Consider the following 22349-nt stretch of genomic DNA (forward strand, 5'->3'; position numbering starts at 1 on the left):
AGGGAAAGGCCCATGTTCAACACATAGGTTGGTTAGCCGATTTGCTCGTCTACATATAAGGGCCGTATCTACCATATGGGCACTTTGGGCACGTGCCCAGGGGCCCATTTTTGAGTGGTGTAAACCACTCCTACAACTGGCTTTTGTGTGACAGAAAAAAATGACCATGGTTGCTATGTTCAAAATAATTTCTGACGTAATTAAATCACACCCGGGTGAACTGGATGACCGTAGCAACCGTGGTCATTTTCTCTGCGCAGAAAAAGCCAGTTGTGAAATCACATCCGGGTGTGATTTCATTACGTCAGATCAGAGCTGATCAGGCTACATAATACCTTACCTTATTTCATTACGTCAGACATTACGTCAGACCACAGCTGATCATGCTATATAAAACCTTACACCACTCAGTTCACACGGTTGTGATTTTTTTTAAATAAATGGTGTCTAAAAAGATTAGTGTTTTATTGTTAGTGAGAAGGCAGCTGAAAATTGCAATTGTGTGTAAAGCAGCAACAATGCACTTGATTGGCTGTTGTTCAAGGTGGGTGGGCCCACTGGGCTGTGTGAGGTCAGGTTATTGGCTGTTGTTCAAGGTGGGTGGGCCCACTGGGCTGTGTGAGGTCAGGTTATTGGCTGTTGTTCAAGGTGGGTGGGCCCACTGGGCTGTGTGAGGTCAGGTTATTGGCTGTTGTTCAAGGTGGGTGGGCCCACTGGGCTGTGTGAGGTCAGGTTATTGGCTGTTGTTCAAGTTGGGTGGGCCCACTGGGCTGTGTGAGGTCAGGTGGAGAGGTGATTCTGGTGGAATAAAAGACGTACGTCCGCCATCCAGCATTGCTTTGTTTTCATTCTGCATGCATAGCGCGTCAGGTGGTTAGACAAAAAAAAGGTAAAAACACTGAAATACACACTGGAACTGGCAAATTCTCTTACCCATTTGCTTACTATGTGGGTCAAATAAAAATAATGTGTTTGTTACTGCCTGGCTGTCACTCTGGGGAAATACGAGCACGCACAAAGATTTACGCGTGCATGTGAAGGGGGGCCCTTCAAGCTTCAGTGCCCAGGGGCCCTCAGAGGTGTTAATCCGGCACTGGTCCTGGCAGTGGCCAAGTGGGGATTCTGTCTTGAAAGAGTGGTAAAATGTTGCTCTCCAACACAGCCTAGGTCCTAGGAGACTAGGGTTCAAATCCTGGGTAGGACATGAAACCCACCAAAGAAATGTTTCTCGAGCACTGCCTTATAAGGGAAAACGCGATTAAACGCAAACGTCAATATAATCTCCTGACTGTACCACAAGAGCATAACTGCAGGCTGCTCAATCATTTTTGATTATAATATTTCATCAGCGTTTCAGCAACCCGTGGAGCAAACAGCACCTACCCCAGGCAATTGATTAAGAATGGATCATAACGGAGGTTCCCTAGTGGTTCAAACGGATGGTGTAATGAGCAGCATAATGTTATGAGTTTGATTGTGGAATGTCACCCATCTTCTCTGCGCTCACTCCACAATACAATATTATACAAATTTAAATATGTTAAGTTGAAGTGGGTGTAAGTGATATTATTTTAACAAACAAATACATATGTATGTTTTCCTTTAAAAAGAAAACATATAACACCCTGAGAGTTGCAAATGTTAATCCTAACCTCAATGAACTAATGGTGCATTCACATGGGCAGAGGCAAAATATTCAAAGATGCAAAGCTAGCCTAAACAGTGTATTTGTAGCTGTTGTAGCTTTTGCAGCAGCTACAAGCGTCGGATTTGCGTCGGATTTTACTTCAACACTCAAAGTGCAAAACTGTACCCTTCTATTGTAATGAGGGTTCATTTTATATCACTCAAGGGTTTGAATAAAGCAAACAATATAAAGTAATCTTTTATAAATAAAATGAGGATGTCCTGACCTCATCCCAGACTGAACCAAATTCAAGTGCTATTAAGAAAATATATTTGTCCTACTTTGAATATAGCACATCAAAAGTTGCACTTCCTCCATAAACTATGGCTATGTCTATTCTAAAACACACAAGTGTGACCACTGCCATGTAAAATATAGCCTTTGGCTCCATTCCAAATCAATAATGTAAAACCATACCTGTAGTATGGCTATGTTCGAATTAGATTTCAGCCCTCTGTAATGATTTGTGTGACCCTAATTCATATCTTATGAGCCTCTTATGCCTTTCTGTCACTGCAGTGGTATGGCAATGTTCCAATTCAACTATTTGGCACTTAATGTGATTGATTGAAAAATAACTTTTTCTGTCAGCTGCATTTATTCAACGTTTCAACCTCTCATCTCTCATAGCCTGTCAGTCAAAATAATAGAATATCTGCTGTATTATGAGGTCTGGGGCATTACAAGCTAGCGATGAAGATATGTGGTCCATGAATTCAAACAAATTAGTTTATCAGCCAAAAACACGTTGCAATAGATCCACAGAAAATTGAATTTCTGCACAGACATTCATTCCAGTAAATTCCAGAGAACACTATTGCGGTATCTTTTTTTTTCTTCTTTTTTTTTTTTACCTTTATACCAAGTGGGTGATCTAAATACAATCTGGTTGCGTGTGAGTTTTATCTTAACCTAACAGAAGATTCATATAATTATCTCTATTTAAATTTCTGTATGTCCTTGAACTGTGGTACTGAATGAGCTAATGTCCAGAATTGGCACTGAGGAGCTTTTGTCCAGCTTGCATGGATGTCACGTAGGACACAAGATTATTTCCAGTCAAAATGTCTTCCGATAACAAGATGTATAAAAGAAATGCTATTTTGTGCCTTGTAAAGATTTCTCTCTCACTCTCTTTCATGCAATAAGATCTACATAATGCAGGAAGCAGTTCTCTTAAATTTCATTGGAACTTCTAAAAAACAGTGTTATTTTTTCCTGGTCAAAAGGCAGGCTCAATTCTAGTGTAGTTCAAAATCAGTCCGGGGCCAAACAAGCATCGGCGTGGCGTAGGGCTCAGCTTGTATTTAGAAACAGTTCTCAGTGGGCTTACATCATGAAAACCTCGCTTTAATAATGAGCCTCTGTCGTCTTCTTGGAGCTCAGTAGGGAACTTCATTTCCCTCCTCTCCGGTAGGCTACGGCACTTTCATTATACCTTCGTTCCCAAAAAACAACCTTTCTCTCTCTCAAAGTTTGTATTTATATATATATGTATATATATATATTTCTTTTTTTGCAGGTTGACCCCCTTTTATTTTGGCGGTATGACCACTAGCGGTGCCCCTCTCCGAGGCCTCCACATTAGCACCTGGGCGTCATTGGCGTTGGGTCTCCCTAGTGCATTGGGCGGGATGGGTTCCTGGTAGTTGAGGATGTGGGGCTGCTCCTGATGCGGCCGGCCCACCAGCGAGGCCCGTGAGCCCAGCGGCATATCTGGGTCCACGGCAATGTCTACACGCATCCGCCACCGCACCGTCTGCAGCACGATGCGCTCCTGGGGGACGAGAGAGAGGAAAGTATAACGTTAGTATAAATAAAATCACACCCGTGTGAAGTGAGGGGCACTAATATATTAAAGTCTAACTCATGTTGATTAGGTGATGTAATGGTGATGTAAAACAAACGGTGCAAACACAAACATTAAACGCCATTAACAATGTGATTTCAAAATCATATACAATGAAGGGAACCCTTCATTGTCAATGCGTTTACAAAACAAACATTGAGTTAAAGACAAACATTAAACCTGTGTATAGGAGGGGCTAGCGCCCCTCAAAAAACACCCGTGTGAAGTGAGGGGCGCTCTTATCATCGTACATCATCATACATCAACTCATTCCGGCCAATCAGAATTTGCGTCCTCATCTTCGTCTTCAATGTTTAGTGGCAGCGGTGGCCGAACGGATTGCGGAGCGGTCTTGATACCGGAAGGTCGCCAGTTCGAATCAGCGGTCCGACATGTTAAAATTACCACCGCTGAAGTGCCCTTGAACAAGGCATTGAACCACTACGATGAAATGTTCTATGAGCAGGGCCTGGCTGGAAACAAGTTCTTGAGCTTAGCCCAGATACCCTGGGTAAATATAGTAATCATTTCATTTCATTTGTCAATGGCTTAGGATAATGTTTGTGTTTACACACACCCTCAAAGCTGGACATAGGAGGGGCTAGCACCCCACAAAAAAGATGAGACCAAGGCACTCTTTTTTTTCTTCTAATCCCACAATTTTGTAACCCATTTTTCACCCCTGTGTCAATTATCTAATGTGATCCTGGGCTCTACACACCCTCCGCCAACCCCAACGGACTTGAACTCATGCATGAGTGTCCAAGTCGCTCCTTTGAGTTTCCCTGGTTGGATGCAGCGCGTGGAATGAACACGTTATTCCAACCAGTTCCTTTCCCCTCCATCAGGCGCCCCGGCTGGCCAGGGGGAGGCAGTTTAGAGACCAGGATTACTGCATGTTTTTGTGAGGGTAACATGCAAACTCCACACAGAAAGGCCCTTTCACCAAACCCCGCCTAGGGCAGACAAATGCACTCTTGTAGAAAAATAATTTAAAGTGTCTAATGTATTGCAAGATTCTACTCTGGCCAAACAGATGCGCTCCTTCCTCTCTTTTTGAGTGGTGTAAACCACTCCTACAACTGGCTTTGTTGTGCAGAAAAAATGAGCATGGTTGCTATGTTCACCCTGTTCACCCGGGTGTGATTTCATACAACTGGCTTTGTTTGTGCAGAAAAAATGAGCATGGTTGCTATGTTCACCCTGTTCACCCGGGTGTGATTTCATTACGTCAGACATGATTTCATTACGTCAGACAGGCTAAGACCTTACACCACTCAGTTCACACGGGTGTGCTTTTTTTTCTGTAATGTTAGTATATTTGATATGTCGTCGCTGTCCCGCGGAAACCTGCTATCTCCGTATATTCTAACTTTTTGTGTTTGTAGTATGTGTGTGTGCGTCTGTCCGTCCGTCCGTCTGTTACCAGCTAATCTCCGGCACCGTTAACCCGATTGATGCCAAATTTTGCACACACACTCCCTGGATTTTCCAGAATGGCCTGCTATAGCGCCACCAGGAGGCCGACTTTTGAAAAAAAAAGTCCCACAAATCGTTTCACACATGACTTGCAGGATTGGCCCGTTTTGAACAAAAACCCTCAAATCAATTGCGCAGCGTGCAATTTACGTGAAGTCTTACACAGACTTTCCTACTAGGCTGAGGAATATATCCCACCCTTTTCACATTGGCGTGTTATAGCGCCACCAACAGGTGGATTTTTGCAAAACACATTTTTTTGGAATAAAATGCCTCAAATCAGAAGAAATGGCACCCTTTTCACATGGTCTATTTTAGCGCCACCAGGAGGCCACAACCTGACCTGCCCTGGTGGAGACCTGTGCCCCGAGGGGCACTTTATCTAGTTCGTAAATTAACTTGATCATAGTACAGCATCACACAAAAGTATCAAAAATAGCAGGTCTGCCTACTGTCTGTCCCTCTATAAAATAAAATAAAAATGAATATAATAAAGGCGAAAGTCGCAAAAAAAACATAAAAAAAAGAAAGAATAGCAGGTCTAAAATGACATATCCTCAAGGGTATGGCAGCCGCCAGCCAGTCTTTCTTTGATGCCGTGGACCCCATATTGAACAGTGAAAAACAAAAAAGGACTCTGGTAATCAGGAATTTACAGTAATATCAAAACGGTGGTGTACTTGTATGTCTTACTTTCACACTACTTACTTTTTTTGTTTGTATAACGTAATGTCTGTTTGTTGTGGTACTTGCTATTTTTTTATGTTATGTTAAAAAAAAATGGGTGGTTCTATACATACTGTATACTGCAACTGAACAAATGTGAAATGTGAGAACCTCAATAAAAAAAACATTGAAAATGACAAATTGCAGATCTGGAAGCTAGAAGCAATGCATTTTGAGCATGTCAATGTGCTACTTTTGCCGGTTTCATCCTGAAAAGTAATAGTTTTGGACATATGAGGTTTCCACGAATCCACCCGACACTCAGAAACAATATATGATACCTGGCAGTCGGTGTACAGCTTTGGGCATTAGAGGCACGGTCTATTTTAACTTCATGACTAGAACACCTCCCGCTCTGCATCCTTTGTGTCCTCTCTATTCCCCTGGTTGTCAATGTGAGGTCCGGGGACCACCCAGGGTCCATATGGACACTTACTACGCGTCTGTAACATCACTGATGATATTACAGTGTAGACTGGGGAGTATCACAGATAAAAATGGTATCCAATCCGAGTGCGTGGCGTAATGCATACAGTAACAAACTGGGTCTGGGGGTCCTGGGGGTTTAGAAACAGATGACACATGTCTTACATGTGTCATTTGATCTGCTAACTGCATTACTACACCAGTAAATGCAGTAAATGCCTGAGTATTACTTAGTTTTCAAAGAAAGCGGGCTGCAGTGTTGCAGTTATATAGTATAGGTTCTAAAACAATTTCATGCCAAGGACCCAAATTGATACATTTTGGCTGTAGGCCCTCATCTGAAGCCATTTTGTGCCTGCAACACCCACGAGAGAAAATGTGTGTCATTTTAAAGATTATTCTTCGATCTACAGGCTCACAATGGATTATGAGCTTGTAGATGGCCGAAATAGCCGAAGTATAAAACTGGGTTGATGCAATGTTATCTGGGGTGGGGAGCCCCTGGAACCATGGAATGTCAGTCAGAGAGACTCACCACCCCTGCAGGCACAATCTGTTCACGTCAGGCAGGCTATACTGTATCAAATGCTGAACAAACAGACTAAGCGATAGTGTCCACAGCCTGGCTATCAGGATGCTGAATAGGCGCTGAGCCCTGCTGCATTACAATGGTAATATCACTTTAGATATACTTTATATCAGCCAATATTTGACTTTTTTTGTAGTGTCATGGTTTTTCTTCTTTCTTTTTTTTTTACATCAATCAATATTTTGTCCATGTCTCACAATGTGTCGCTCTGTGAGTTTATAGATTATAGATTAATTCGGATTAGAATTGAATTTGTCCTTTTTGACAGAATGCCGTTCAAAACATCACTAACCAGCAGTCTGACTCTCCAAAATGGGGATGTGGTCATCGGACCCAAGAACGCAGCATGGGTCGGGCTCTCGTCCTACCTTGGTGACGGAGTTCATGGCCACCAGCCAGGTGATGAAGCTCTGGTCTCGGGTGATGTGCGTCAACATGGGCGTGTTGCTGTTGCTGATGGGCACGGCCCAGGTCACGCTGGGGTAGAAGTTGTCGTTCATGCTGACGGTCAGACGCGACGGCTTGGATGTGGGCCCCGTCAGAGTGACCGTCTCGGTGGTGTTGCCGTACCAGGGGTAGCTGACACCGTCCGAGTCGCTGATGGCCTTGACCCGGCCCTCGCGCAGCTCCGGTAATTCCCAGCTGGACCTGCGGTAGCGGGCAGAGAGAGAGGACTGAGAGAGTCACTGACAATAACAAGCTCCCACATGTATGTGTGGTGGTTCCAGAATCAGAATCAGTTTTAATTGTCACAGGTGGTGTCAACAAGAATGTGTGTGTGTGTGTGTATGTAATATGCAAACATTCTGCATGTGCACATACGCCCGTGCGCGAACACACTCTCACACACACACACACACACACACACACACACACACACACACACACACACACACACACACACACACACACACACACACACACACACACACACGTTTGTATTACAATACTTAGCATTTTAAGACAACAATTTTGTCCGGCACCTCTAAAAGGACTGATGTGCATTGCACCTCTGCCTTATTTGCCTTATGTGAAAAGAGACGTGATCATGACACTTCCTACCTGTAAAACCACAACTCTACACGTGATTCTGTTGTATCCCTGAAATATCCCGCCTCTAGTGTGCTATAATAAGAGTATATCTCTCATCGTGGACACTGCACTGCATGCTCCTGTCCTGTCACAAACAACAGCCCAGATCAGAACTTACATGCCGATGTCCCCATAGGTGTTGTAGAACTCCATCTGGGTACAAGCTTGGATCCACCCCACCACCCAGGTCTCATGCCGGGGAACCGGTGGCATCACGATGCCCGCCGAGGCCCTGAAGTAAGGCGTCTTGTAACGCAGGACGATGGGCGAGTTCTCCTCGATGATGGTCGGACACTGGTCAATGGATGCCGACACCTCGTACACCACGATGTTCTCCCGTCTGATTCGAGGCTTGCACGCGATGCTCTGAAGGCAGCCCATCGTGCTGGCGAGTAGCAGAGTAAGCAGAACCGGAGACAGGGGGAACCAATGACACCTGACCCGTATGTCCATCACATCAGTCGCCTTCGGGTTCCACCCTTGCCTTGAAGAGCAGATCAGTTTAATTGGCCATAATCACCGTTTGGGTGTGAGGGAGAGAGAGAAAAAATAACGACATCACTCTTAAAGTAGCCTAAACCCATAGCCACCATTCGATCAGATATGAAAAACATCCAGAGTCATATGTGGAGCGGATGGAAGGTATCCCAGTCCTCTGCAGCCTCCGTTCCCCGTGCTGTCTGCTGACTGCCGCACTGCCCTTGGTGTTTGTCCCCAGAAGCTGCAATCCGGCCTCCCCTGGGCTGCTGCTTCCCCACCACGCCTGGTCTGACGGCTCCTTTATTCCTTAATGTCGAGTCCACGCGGCCGGCCGAACGTCGGTGCCCCTTGATCCTGCTGATCCGGTGTCGTCGGCTCTGTGTTGTCATGTCAAGCGGCGACGTGCAGGCAGGGCAGCTATCGGTGCGTCAGTGTGGGGCTGGATGATGTCTTTGTTTGGACCGTATACGGCTTGCCTTTTTTTTGCCTACATCTGTGCAGAGACGATCATGACAGGCTAATAAGAGCACTACCTTTAACCTATACCGTCTTCTTGGCCCGCACACACGCACGGGATTTCAGCGTATATCGGCTAGGCTGCACGACGAGAGCGAGCCCTCATCACCCGAGACGCAAATCAGCTGTAATGGAGCGTTTTCCTCGCAGCGGGGCTCCGTTCTTCAGGTGCGTAAAGAAGGATGCATGAATGGTGCATCGTGGATGAAAACGCAAAATTAAAAACAACCACAAGATGGTGAATGATCCATCCACCCGTCCCTCGGTAATGATGAGTCGCCTATATAGCCATTATGTAGTGCATATTATAGGCTATTACTTATATTATAATAACGCCGTCGTCGATCTTGTTGGTCTTGTAGTAGAGTGTATATGTTTTGCTCGGCGTTGTTCAGATCGGGTGCTGATGCTGCTAGAGCAGGCGGGGAGGGGAGGGGGGATGGGCGGGGCGGGACCAGGGCGGGGTATCACCCGACCTCTGCATCATTCAGGAGTGATGCTGCCAATGATTATTTTAGGCTATTGTACATATTGTCATGTGTCGTATCTGGTGGAACCACATGTTTTTCAATTGAAATAAATAATGGTAAAGTTGTTATTTTTTATTGAACACGTACTATGGTCTAAGCCTCAAGCGTATAACAGGCTAAACAAAATCACAACGTTTCGGTCTATAAGACTTTTCATCAGACAGACAGTATTAAAGCATAATTCGAAAAACACTAACTTTGTGATAAATTCTGTATTTAATTTGTATGTCCATGTTATAACCCCAAGTATGTTTTGTATAGCCTATTTATTTTCTTCTGTTAAAGAATCACCAGTATGGCTACCAGTACCACTTCACCACATTAATGCTCATTAAATATACGCTCATTTATTGACATTTATTGGCAATGGCTTCAGTGTGGTAACTCTAACACTACGCACCCAAAGAGAAAGGCTGTAGTTTCTATTTTCCTGAATCCCACTTTTTTTTGTTAAATGTTTTTTTTTTGGCGGCTTTCTCCTTTATTTTATATTTTTTATAGAGGGACAGACAGTAGGCTGACAGGAAATGGGGGAGAGAGATGGGGGAGTGACATGCATGCACAGTAAAGGCCGTCGGGATCGGGAGTCGAACCCGCTGCACACTGCCAGACTCGGACTACCGGCCGGACCGCTGAGCCACAGCCCAGGCCCCTGGAATCATGGGATCCTGACGAAGGCTGAGTGCCGAAACGCGTTGGTCCTTCTTTTTGTAATGTTCTTTGCCATGCCTTAACTCTTAAATAAAGAAGGCTTTTTTTCACCTCACTGGAATGCCTTGGATCCTCTTCTTTAATGTTATGATTTAACCTCGCCAACGAGCACCTGTATTCAGTTCAACAAACAAAGGACCACGGCAGCGCTCCCTTCCTCTATTCAACCCCTGGAATCCCACTTGATGATATTTTGTTAGGCAGGTTTCTGAACTGTCCACCGGCTAGCCCACCAATGTTACACTGAGACCCCCTTTCCACCGGTTGGTTCCCAATGGGAACCGGTTCAGTTCTTTTTGGTTTTGAGTCCATGAGCCATCCATCCATCCATCCATCTTCAACCGCTTATCTGTAGTCAGGTCGCGGGGGCAACTGCTCCACCAGAGTGCTCCAGACTTCCCTCTCCAGAGCAACATTATTAGTGACTTCCTCCTGGAGGATTCCGAGACGTTCCAAGGCCAGTGAGTCGATGTATTTTCTCCAACTGCGCCTTGGTCTGCCCCGGGGTCTCCTCCCAGTGGGACGTGCGTCGAGGACCTCCCTAGGGAGGCGCCCGAGAGGCATCCTAACCAGATGCCCGAACCACCTCAGCTGACTCCTTTCCAGGCGAAGGAGCAGCGGAGCAGTCCATGAGCCAGAGCTCCAAAATTGGTGGGAAAAACTAGACCTATATTAAATATGTTAAAATGTTTATATGATCAATACAAGTAAATTAATACATGATAACCCTTCCACAGTAGTAGCTTTTTCATATTTTCGATTATTTTGCTCATGCCTCATTTGCATATTTAACAATATAAAATTTGTAATAGATAGAATAAATCATTGTCTTTGTAAAGTAAGTACTCAATTGGGGAAGTTTCATGGTGATAACAATTTAATATAGGTATGGTTTTGCCCACTCAATTCATAATTAACGTTCCAATTTTGGAGCTCTGGCTCATGGACTAAGAACCAAAAATAACTGAACCGGTTCCCATTGGGAACCAACCGGTGGAAAAGGGGCCAGAGTGAGTAGACAGAAATGGTGCCATCTTATATGTGAGCACTAGTGAGGAGGGGGCAGAGGGGCAATTATATGAAGATGAGGTTGAAAATGGGTGAAGTGCAGAGTGCTCCTTTAATACAAAATAAATAAATATAATATACACAAGTGGGCGTGGTTCACAAATCCAGAGCCACGCCCCGTCGACATCCCCATTGGTCCGCGAGGTCAACAGCGGAAGTAGTGTGCCCGCCGCGCCGCGCCTGTGTATTTCACTTCACTTCTTCCTACTGACACGCATTCATTTCATTCAGCCGGACCGTTCAGTCTCCACAGTCCGCCGTTTCACATTGACGGGCTACCGTGCTGCGGTCCTCCCCGCCGGTGTGTGTGTCTGTGTGTTCCACTCCCACGGTGTATGTTGGTCCGTCTGCTGTGCACTGTGTCAGCCCAGAGCGCGTTGAGGATGATGAAGAAGCCGCAGGTCGTGTTCGTTCTCGGGGGGCCCGGCGCCGGGAAGGGGACCCAATGCTCCAGGATCGTGGAGGTGAGGAGGAGAGAGATGAGATGAAACGGAGGATATAACCAGAAAAGCGTCTCGTAGACGGAAAGTGGACGTTCTGAAGTGTGTGTCGTTATTATTGTCCTCTAAAATGAACCCACTGGCGTTAGCTGTAGCTGCTAGCCCATGTCGCTAACTTAGCCTGTTGTATATCGGTATATGCATTAATTTTATGCCCAGTCGTACGACGGTGTCGCGCGCCGAAGATACCCGATCTACAAGCTCACAAAGCATCGCATCAGTGACGCGCTGTGAGATTGTAGCTCGGGTATGTTTGGTGCGAAACACCGTCGGACGACTGACGCATAAACAGTGAACTCTGCCACTGCTAGTGTTCTGGGCAGTGGTGGAAGTGGAACAGAATGCTCATGCCCAAAATGGACTGACTTGTCATACAGCTGGAAAGTAGCTATTGTTACTGACCACTTTTTATGTCACGTGCCTGTGCTTTTTGTTGTTTCATTCTAAAAATCAATCTACTTGAAGTTGACAGATTTTTGAATGAAGTATGTACTAATATATCCTAGTCTATAGTTAAGGTACAATATAATCAAATAGTGTAATCTCTCTACCCCCCCCCCCCCCCCCCCTGTTTAAATTGTTGTTAAAAAGTTGGTCATCATCACATTCACATTCATTGGTTGGTATACCGTAAAATCTGCAGTGTTATGTTATGTATAGGAGAGGAGAGTATTATATGTAGAAATGTAAGCAAATGGATCCATATCCTTTTGGTTATAGTTGTATACTTAAACAATGGATATTTCAATGTCCTTAACTAAGTATGTAATCTCACTTATTCTACACAAGTAAAATAATGTAAGTGTAGGACTTATTCTTGAGTAGGATATATTCTATTATTCTAGCACTCGTTCCACCACTGCTGGTTAAATATTATTCATATTGTTAAAAGAAGTATGATGTGATATCAGAGCCACACAAAGATACCCTGGCTTTATACTCGGGTCCTATTGACATTATTAGTCTGTGTGGCAATCGTATCAGTGACTCGTATGGGCTGTTCCTGTTATGTAATAAGTGCGCATGTTATTGTAGGATTGCCTTTTGAACATATACGTGGTCAGGTAGATTTAACACCTGATACATGAACTGCATGACCATGTCTCTGGAGGGTGCAGAGATAAAAAGCTTGATGGGTTATTTTCTGTCAGTAGGGACACACAATTTCCATGGGGATGAAGCTTTTGGAGCGTTCTTAATACAGTGTAATTTGCTTAATCTTGACCATCATTCTTTACTTTTTATTTGTTCTTCATCATTAGAATATAAATGCCATGCACTATGAATTATGAAGTACTGAAACATGTTCCTTTGATGTTAGCCTGGTCCTGAAAGTCAGACACATCAAAAGTGTGTGACTCGGGAGGTTCGCTCGAACAGCTTCAATGGCTCTGGCTGGCATGCTATTTTGATGAATGTGTGTGAGAGAACGAGAGATTCAATGACCTGCAGGCCTCAAAACTGGTTGTAGCCTCTCCCCTCCCTTTTGAATTGCCATCCTGTTGGCCACAGGTTGAGCTGGAATGGCAGCTACCTACCTACGGTATGTATAGAGACTCCATTCATTCAGCATACAAGGATTGGCTTCTTAGGCCCTGGCTGAGATGAATTTAGCCACATGTGCATTTCCCCATTGCATGACTTTCAGTGTCAGTAGTAGAACATCAAACACTGATTGAATGCTAATCATATATATTTGCTATTCATGATAGCTGCAGGGTAGTCATATCTCAGTTGTTGAGGTGAACCCGTGAACCTGATGTTGAGGTTCTGTCCATCACATATTGGCAGGTCAGTCAATAAAGATCTCTCTCTCTCTCTCTCTCTCTCTCTCTCATAGGGCTACAGTTACACTCATCTGTCAGCTGGAGACTTATTGAGGGCAGAGCGAAGCAGAGAAGGTTCGGAGTTCGGCCAGCTCATTGACACCTATATCAAGGAAGGCAAGATCGTTCCCGTAGAGATCACCATCAACCTACTCAGGAAGGTACGAGTCATTTAAGGCTATGACGACACTAATGTATCACAATTTTGCCAATTGTTTGCCCAAATGGAAATGATTATGAATACAACTCTGCTTCAACCATTTATTTAAGTATAAAAAGTATACTCGTGGCATTGTTTGCCATAGATACAGTTAATTGGCCATGGTTATTTAATGCTTTTTCATTCAGCCAAGATTGAATACTATGAACAGAGGTGTATATAAAACCCTATTCGCATCGGAGTGGTATTACCTGGTGACCTCATGAAATTTAGAAATCACCCCTCTGGGATGAGTGAAGTTTCTGTTTTACTCAAATGTACTGACTATCACCCCGGATATGATTGAAAATGTGTGTCCTCCGCCTCCTCTGCAAACATGTCTTGAACGACACGAGCAATGAATGATAAGAAGTACTAATAACTAGCATTGGTAATAGACACTATGTGGGGTGAACCACGTTATAAAACAATCCGGAATACTGTACAACCACACCATTTGGAAAAATATAAATTCACTTCATCTTTCTCCGAATTAGTCTACATGCTGTGTAGAGAAATGAGACTCCTGAATTTGCCTCCAAAATGCTGTTAATCTTTCAGCATAATTGCCCTGATGAAGACCAGTTGCTGGTCGAAACATGTTGGCTTTTAAAACGTTTAGTAATGAATAAAGTACCTTGATTATACGCCCTCTCCTCCGTTATTTTTCGACTGCTCCGTTTGCTCCTCTTTTTAAAGCTTTCATCTCATTTATATTTTCCAGTGCAGCCTCTGTAATTCTCAAGGCAGAAAATAGGCACAGAGAAAACAAACAAGAACTGTTCATTAGAACTGTTGCTTATAAATTGTCCAGTTTAGTTGCCTTGATTCTTTTAGCAGATGCTGGGTATCGTTCGCAATATAGTGTGTACATTAGGATGAGTTCTTACGGCAGGAAAAAGACGTGATCCTTTTGGGAGCGAGTGTTCCAGGAATGTTTTTGTTGTTTGTCCATGATCAGGCAATGGAAGAGACCATGAAGACGAACGAGCAGAAGTTCCGTTTCCTTATAGACGGCTTTCCCCGCAACGAGGACAACCTCCAGGGATGGACCCGGGTCATGGAGGAAAAAGCACATGTCAAATTTGTCCTTTTCTTTGACTGTGGCGACGAGGTAGGTGATGTGGAGGCAGAGCTAAAGTATACTTGACGAACATAACGGATAACTGTGATTTATGGCTTTTGAGTACAGCATGGAACGAAGTATGAACTAGAAAAAGTGCCCCTCTGGGCACAGGTCTCCACCAGGGCAGGTCAGGTTGTGGCCTCCTGGTGGCGCTATAATAGGCCAATGTGAAAAGGGTGAAATTTCTTCTTATGCCGTAGATGGTTGGGATGATTTGAGGCATTTTGTGGATAACTGTGATTTATGGCTTTTGACTACAGCATGCAACGAAGTATGAATTAGGCTTCTCTGTCTTTGCATGAAACAATACTGGGTGATGTTGAGAGTGTCATGCTGAGGACAGGGTCCATCCTTTTGTTCTCAGGTCTGCATTGACAGATGTCTTGAGAGGGGAAAGAGCAGCGGACGCACAGACGACAACAGAGAGAGTCTGGAGAAACGGTACTAACCTGCTGTATGGATAAATGGTCTTACGTTTGACCCTAGTGTCCCTATTCTGAGGGAAAACATTCAAAGTAGCTGATCTGCAAGGTCCGTTGTGAGCTTGTAGATGAGCTATTTTCAGCGAAGATATTTAGTGTAGACTAAGAACCTAGTCTAGTTTAGAGCCCGGGGGGACTCTGGTCAAATAAGTATGTAGGTTATAAGTAGTTCAGCCTAATTTATATTCTGTAGTACAATTGTGTTGGGTGCACAGAATAACAGATGTACAAGCAAACAACCCTTGTTGATTTGGTCTTCTTTGCAAGTGAGTAAGCACCTTTTGTAGTCTTCCAACCAATCAAGGCAGTGTATATGTATGCCTCACCCGCCAATGGCAGAGGGAACCACAGAATGCACCAACCTGCTCATCGGACACTGGCATGCGTAAGTGGTGGCAGGAAGAGCCGGCAGGTATCGAACCAGACACCGTCTGGTTCCCAGGGTGGCCACTCTACATCCTGAGTCACTGTTGCCCTATATGCCCAAATCCTGCTTTTAAACTCTAGTGCTCCACTTCCAAAAAACGAGACTTAATTACACTGGCTACAGAGCACCAATCTAGTTTCTCTACTGTATTATGTTCAATTGAAATTGGAAAAAAATGCCCTTTGAGGTCGTAGCCCTTGCGAAGGCTGACTTCGGCTGTTGACGATAAATTGGTTAATTAATTGCTTTCTTTTGCCCATCATAAAGCAACCCCAACCACTGTGTGCCTGTGTTATTTTGGCAGATGTCTCCTAGCATTGTGTACCTCGATCAATCAATCTTTAATGGGTGAAATTCTTGATGGTGCAGGCCCATCAATGCAGCTAAAAGATAGCTTAGAGAGAATTGGAGCATAAATGAGAAGACATAAAGTGCATATATAACTAATCTGCATAATGCATCCTATGTAACTAATGTGCATAAAATGGAAGAGTCATGAAATGTTTGTAAAGGAGTCCATTTTAAAACATAGATCAGTTAAGGCTGTGCAGTGTGCATTGGCAAACAGCTTACTAGTGCTTATTCCTATACCTGTGTCTTTTTGTCACATTTAGCCTAGTATTGTGTATGTATGTGTATCTGTTTGGCCCATTTAGCTATAGCCTTTCTATTCTGTACACGTTTTTGTGTGTGGCTCATATAGCCTAGCATTGTATACCCGTGTGTTTTTGGCCCATTTAGCCTAGCATTTGTGTCTTTTTGACCCAGTTTGTTGCTCCTTGGAGTCCCAAGTGCTGGCCGACCCCAATAACGAGCCTCATTTTCCTGTGCTGCAGGATCCAAACCTACCTCCAGTCCACACGACCAATAATCGACCTGTACGCAAAACAGGGAAAAGTACGCACCGTGGACGCCTCTCGCAACGTTGAGGAGGTGAGTACACAGACATCTAAACAAGCTGCATGTCTGCGTCTTCAAGGATATCCATGATGAAAATGAGGAAATGCTGTTATCTTATGTCTGTTGTCCTTCCGTATTTGCTAACCCTATTGATTCCTTAAAGCCAGACGAAGTTTATGGTTTGTTTATACTTTCATGTTCAAAGCAGACCCTTGCACTTTTAAGAAGGATGTCAATATCAGTCAATATCATAACTGCTGTGAAAGCAAACCACAATAGTTGTAACCCTATATTGTAAAGTATTAAATCCATTTTGGACTGTAACCCCTTTTTGGGTTTTTTACCCTTCAAGATGGGTCGGGAACCCCTTTTGGGCTAGTTGTTGCTATGTACAGTATATAGCAACATATTTTTATTTTATTGTTAAACTTTTGAATAAATATTTTTAATACGTTTTTCAGAAAGGCTTTTTTAGGTCTAAATGTGTTGGAAGTGAGCCCAGTGTCGATGACATCAGAGACACTGGGCTCACTGCTAAAATCTATAATATCTAAAACCACATATTACACACATAAAGACCCCCAGGAAAGTGTTCTAAATCTTCTAAACATCATTAACATATATTTTTTGGCAAAAAGGGTGAAGTGTCCCTTTAAGCACTATTTTTTTTTTTAAAAAGAGAGAAAATAGAAGATCTACTAGCACAGTTAAGCTTGTAGAGCTGCTTTTTTATTTTTATACAAAAAATCTGAAAAATACAGCATGGTTTGATAACATGCCAAATGTTAGATCGGCCAGTATTAGTTGAACTATTTTAAAATGTACAAAATAATAAAAAGTGTCTAAAAAGTTTAGGCACAAGGGGTAAGGCACATTATTTCAGTCTGGTATGTGGCAGAATCTTAAAATACACACTTCCAGGATTTTTCTCAGTTAAATAGGCCCAATTCAGTAGAAGCACAATAACGAATATTCTTTCAGAATATACTATTCTAGATATTAATGAGGACAAATTATATGAAGATGGGTTTAATTTCCCAAATTTTGCTTTCTTTAGAGTTTTATGTAAATTGGTGTTGGACCAGTTACATTTGTTCTGGTACACGACTACACGTTGTTAAAACGTGGCTTTTTTCCACTTTTTCTTTCATTCAGGTATTTGCGGACGTGAAAGCCATCTTGGACAAAGAGGGTTGAGCTTCAATGCCACAACTGTACCATTCACAGTTAACCTTTTTAGTTTTCTTTTTATCAACCACAGTTACTCTATACACTTAACGTTTACGACTTCATTCATATGACTTTTTACTTTGTTTTGTCTTATTTACCTATGTTTTTGTCTCTTTTGTAAACGCTGCGCTGCTCGTTCAAGAGTATGTGTACATTATTATAATGGGTGTGTGACTGAATCGAAGTTGGAGAAGAGTAGTAGCAGCTCTAGTTCGCTAAAGGCTCTTGCATAGGAACAAGTCCAGTAGTATTGCTAGCTTGGTGAGACACTTAATATTGTTGTCACACAGTGACACAAATGATCTTTTACTATTAAATTCATACAAACTGCATATGTATCACATATAAAAGGACTGGCGTGTGTCAGTGGTGGATGCATCTCCATTTCCAAGGCGGCCATCTTGCTTCGGACAGTCCGAATGTTGGTGGGGTTGTGTATATATAGGATGGATTATCAGTTATTTGCTTGCCAACTAAGATGAAATCAAATGTGGGCTAAATGGTTACAAAAAATGGCATACCTGAGGAATCCATCTGGTTTCAGGCATTCGAGTGGTCGGTGGTCTGAGTGATGCACAAACAATCATTGTGAAACTGTGCCACCTTTAACCACTTTGAACCTGGTGTCCCACATAGAATAGATACTAGCTGTACAAGAAGTACAAGCTCATGTGAGCTCCTAGATTGGCTATTTTCATCTGATGGTTTAGGTATAGGCTAAAGCAATTTATGAACAAGTAGAAGAGGACCAGAGCAACAAGCCCAATGGGTCTGCATGTTGCACACTTCACTGTATAGCATTTTGGGTCAGCTATAGTGTTGCACTTAATTAATGGGGAAGAGGGCATGAACAGACTGCTTGGTAAACTACGCCAGGAACCGGGCTTTTCCACTTGAAATTTTGTTATTTAATCGTTTGAATTAGGCTTTTGTCCAGGTCTTTTATTGTGCCATGATGTAGTTACCTGATGTTGAGTTTCTGAGAAGGAAAGTCTGTTAATGTTTCTTTGTGTCTCAGAGGTGGACAGAATGTTCAGCTCTTTGTGAACTTGTACTGTACTGTTTCCATATGAACACTTGGACAGAAATAAAACTACAACATATTTATATGCTGACTGACTTTTTTATGTGTTTGTTTATGTGGAAAAACCAGAGCAGAAGCCGGCTCTAGGTGGGCGGCCATCTGCCATGACTGACTTTGTTTGGACTATAGATAAGATGAAGATGTCAGTCATATGATTCGTTTTTGGCAGCTCAGTTCCATATTTTAGGTGTTTCATCCTCAGCCAGCAGAGGGTGTACAGACACCATGTTATTCTCCAGGACCAGTTTCACAGTGTTGCAGCCTGCCAGCCTATCCACAATCACTTGATATCCTGAAGTTGCAGCTATACAGCTATAATTATGTAGATTAAATGTATGATAGTGATTTCAAGAAAATTGTGGTGTGACACAAATTACTTAAAGCTTTACATAGGAAATCAAAGGAACTAGTCATTGCTTTTAGGAAAAAAGGAGGTCACCTCTCGAATCTAAAGTAATCAGGTGGAGGCTATCCAGTCCTACAAGAAACTGGATGCTGATGAGGATAATAAATTGAGCTGGAAAGAGAATATCAATCCATATAGTGGCAAGTGTCTTGATCTATGCTGTGGTTTGAGTATAGATGAGGATCAAAATGGACAACAGAAATGGGATCAGTCAGTTAGTTGATTAAAACAAGACCGGCTTTTATATATCAATGAATCAATGTAACATTCTAATTGGTTTTTATAATGGACTAGTCTGATTAACCACTCAAACCTGTTTTATACTTTTTGTACATTTTGCACAATCCTTGTATATTAAAGGATTAAAGGAATTGGATGGGCAGACGGACAGACCACGTCGGTTTTATATGGGTATAAACTAAAGGGACATGGACTGACATACAGAGATCTCCATATATGGGCATAAAAGGACATGGGCTGACAGATGAAGAGATTTCCATATATGGACATAAAAGGACATGACTGATATATGGACATATCAGTTAGATGGGCGGTGCGATGTAGAATATTCTACATGACTCTAGTAGTGAAAATATCGCGACACGTGAGCTTGTAGATCATTTTAGGCCCAGCTTTTGGTGTCTGTGCAGTAAACGCAAACATTAAGGACATTTGATTGGTTGAGCACGGAATGTGATGTATGATGATGTGATGTATGAGTGCCCCTCATTTCACACGGGTGTGTTTTTTTTTTAAGAATGTAAAGAAAGTTCCTCCAAAATCCATATTTTTTGTATTCAAATATATTATTGATTATATTTAGTATTAAATTGAATCGATTAATTTGATTGCACTCCTTGTCCTAAGGACATGAATGGTCCTTCCCAATGAGTTCTTCTATCCGCACCAGAACACTCTTCATCATGTCAAATGTGTCCAGGGCTGAGTGCAGAGCCTCTATCTTTGTGTCCTTAGTCATGTTTGGCAGTTTCTCTTCACCAACAGATACAGAAAACGCTGAATTTTCCCCTGGGATGTTGGTCTCTTTGCTGTCCATGTTCTTTCTGAGCTCCATGTCATACTGAGCTATGGACATGTTCAGCCCAACACGCAGGGGCTTCAGGAAGGTCTCCTCTATCTTCAACAGCTCTGTCCAGATGCCCGTCCGGTTCTCTGGCTCTTTGTCTTTGATGACCAAATAGCGCAGGAGGTTCAGGGACTCCATCACTCTGTCCAGGTAGTGTAAGAGGTCAGTCTCTGACCCTTCAGGGAGACTCAGCACCTGGCGCAGCAGGGGGAGGAGGTATGGCCCCTGGAACCACATATTGCTGTTCTCTGGCTTCAGGGAATAGTGTATCTGGTTTTTTATGTTTTTAATGATGTACCCCTCCACTCCAGGATTGTTGCTGATCTTAAGCATAGACTGTAAAAAATTGTACTTGGCCCCAGTGTCAAACTTATCGATGCTCAGCTGTAACACCTGAAGGCCCTTAGTTCTCAGATGGCCTGCTGGACAAAGTGTCATGATCTTAAACAGCTTCTGTGGGACACTGATGAAAAGTTTGATGTCCAGTAGATTCACAGAGAGACTGGCGTCTTCCACCCTCAGCAGACTCTGCTGATACAACTCCAGTCCCTTCTGAATCCAGGTTTCCTCAGTGCTGGACAACAGCAGGCTTATATGTTCCATGTTACACCGTAGGAGAAACACAGGGCTGAACACAGCGGGGAAGCTATCTGCAGCAAGGTGATTGACAAACTGAAGATAAGCCAGGCTGGCTAGCGACACCTTGGGGTAGCGCGCTTCCTCTTCCGTATCGCCCGGCACCACTCTCCTCTTCAGCACAGGGCGGAACACCAGGTTGTGGAGAGACTCCCCGATTTGTGTCAGACTGATCAATATCTCTTCAGCAAAGGCCCTGAGGGGAGACACGGCCTCCTTGGTGTTGTCTGCATCTGCCAGCACGACCCCCATGAGAGGCTCACTCAGACTCTTCATACAGAACCTGAGCAGTTGTGTCTTCAGCTCATCCTCCTTCACCGGCAGAGGCTTGTCTTCTCCATCCACCACAGCCGCGCCTGGGGCCTCGCCGCGGGACCGCAGAACGTTCTGCCCGGCCTCGTGGACGAAGGGGCCGATGAAGTCCCTGAGGACGGTGCAGTAGCGGCACAGGGAGAAGTCATCGTCTTCTTCCTGCTCTTTGGTCCCGGGGACCGGCAGCTTGACCACCTGCTCCAGCAGGGTGGACAGAACTGTGCCCAGAGATGAGGCCCTGCGGCTTCCCAGGCGGCCCAGCACGTCTTGTAGTGGTCTCCATAGGAGGAGGGCGGTGTCTGTTATGTTCTCAGGGCGGGCCTCGTCAACCTGCTCCAGTAAGCCAAGCAGCAGCTCTTTGGGATTGCAGACCTCCAGCAGGTGTTTGAGAATGGCCAGGCAGTGAGGAATGTTCTTGTCCTCCTTTTTTAGAAGAACTTTGATCAAAGGAGGCAGCAGGTTCCAGCCCATACATTTCACTATGTTGTTGTGTTTGTCATCCATGACAATTCTCAGGACCTGAGCACTGTTGCCCTCCTCTATGCAAGTCTGTCCAGCGATCATAAACACATCATAATCCTCAGTGGTGTAGTCGTCATCTTGGACTGCTTGACATCTCCGGACGACATCACTGAGTTGCTCCAGTGCCATAATTGACTTCACAGAAACAGTCTTTAAGGGCTTTGTTCCTTTTTGAACTGAAATGGTCTCAGAGGCTGTGGCATGAACATGGATGTATGAAGCAAGAAAGTGATTTTCGACGTGAGTCATCTATGACGTATGACTCCATATTTGGTCCAGGACTGGCGCTGGCATCAACAATATTTGTTGATGTTTTTACACAGACTTTTTACACAGACTTGTTGGGTAGAAACGCTGCTCCTGGAGCACAGCATAGGTGCTCTGTGATTGGCCAGTAGTGTAAGTGCTGTGATTGGCTAGTTGCGACTCTTACTATGAAGTTGCAACACTTACTATGAA

The 22349-nt window shown here is 43.8% G+C and overlaps 3 protein-coding genes across 3 annotated transcripts; 1 reads left to right on the top strand and 2 right to left on the bottom strand.

Moving 5' to 3' along the window:
• Positions 1 to 3221: 3221 nt before the first annotated feature.
• Positions 3222 to 8244, bottom strand: fam78ba (family with sequence similarity 78 member Ba; the record flags this gene model as incomplete). Its single annotated transcript, XM_079529154.1, has 3 exons — positions 7967 to 8244; positions 7125 to 7404; positions 3222 to 3464 (listed from the first exon to the last, which is right to left on the bottom strand). Exons 1-3 carry the CDS (start codon positions 8227 to 8229, stop codon positions 3222 to 3224), a joined length of 786 nt encoding a protein of 261 aa, XP_079385280.1. The 5' UTR covers positions 8230 to 8244.
• A 3090-nt stretch (positions 8245 to 11334) lies between these two features.
• On the top strand, positions 11335 to 18950 carry cmpk (cytidylate kinase). Its single transcript, XM_079529160.1, has 6 exons — positions 11335 to 11617; positions 13494 to 13640; positions 14640 to 14792; positions 15169 to 15245; positions 16550 to 16646; positions 17769 to 18950. The coding sequence occupies exons 1-6, from the start codon at positions 11489 to 11491 to the stop codon at positions 17808 to 17810; spliced, it is 645 nt and encodes a 214-aa protein (XP_079385286.1). The 5' UTR covers positions 11335 to 11488; the 3' UTR covers positions 17811 to 18950.
• A 1245-nt stretch (positions 18951 to 20195) lies between these two features.
• Positions 20196 to 22019, bottom strand: LOC306943113 (glomulin-like; the record flags this gene model as incomplete). The annotated part of the gene is made up of 1 exon (XM_079529315.1): positions 20196 to 22019. The coding sequence occupies one exon, from the start codon at positions 22017 to 22019 to the stop codon at positions 20196 to 20198; it is 1824 nt and encodes a 607-aa protein (XP_079385441.1).
• Positions 22020 to 22349: the final 330 nt, after the last annotated feature.

The sequence above is a fragment of the Electrona antarctica genome (assembly GCF_951216825.1).
Source record: "Electrona antarctica genome assembly, chromosome: 19".
Taxonomy (NCBI): Eukaryota; Metazoa; Chordata; class Actinopteri; order Myctophiformes; family Myctophidae; genus Electrona; species Electrona antarctica.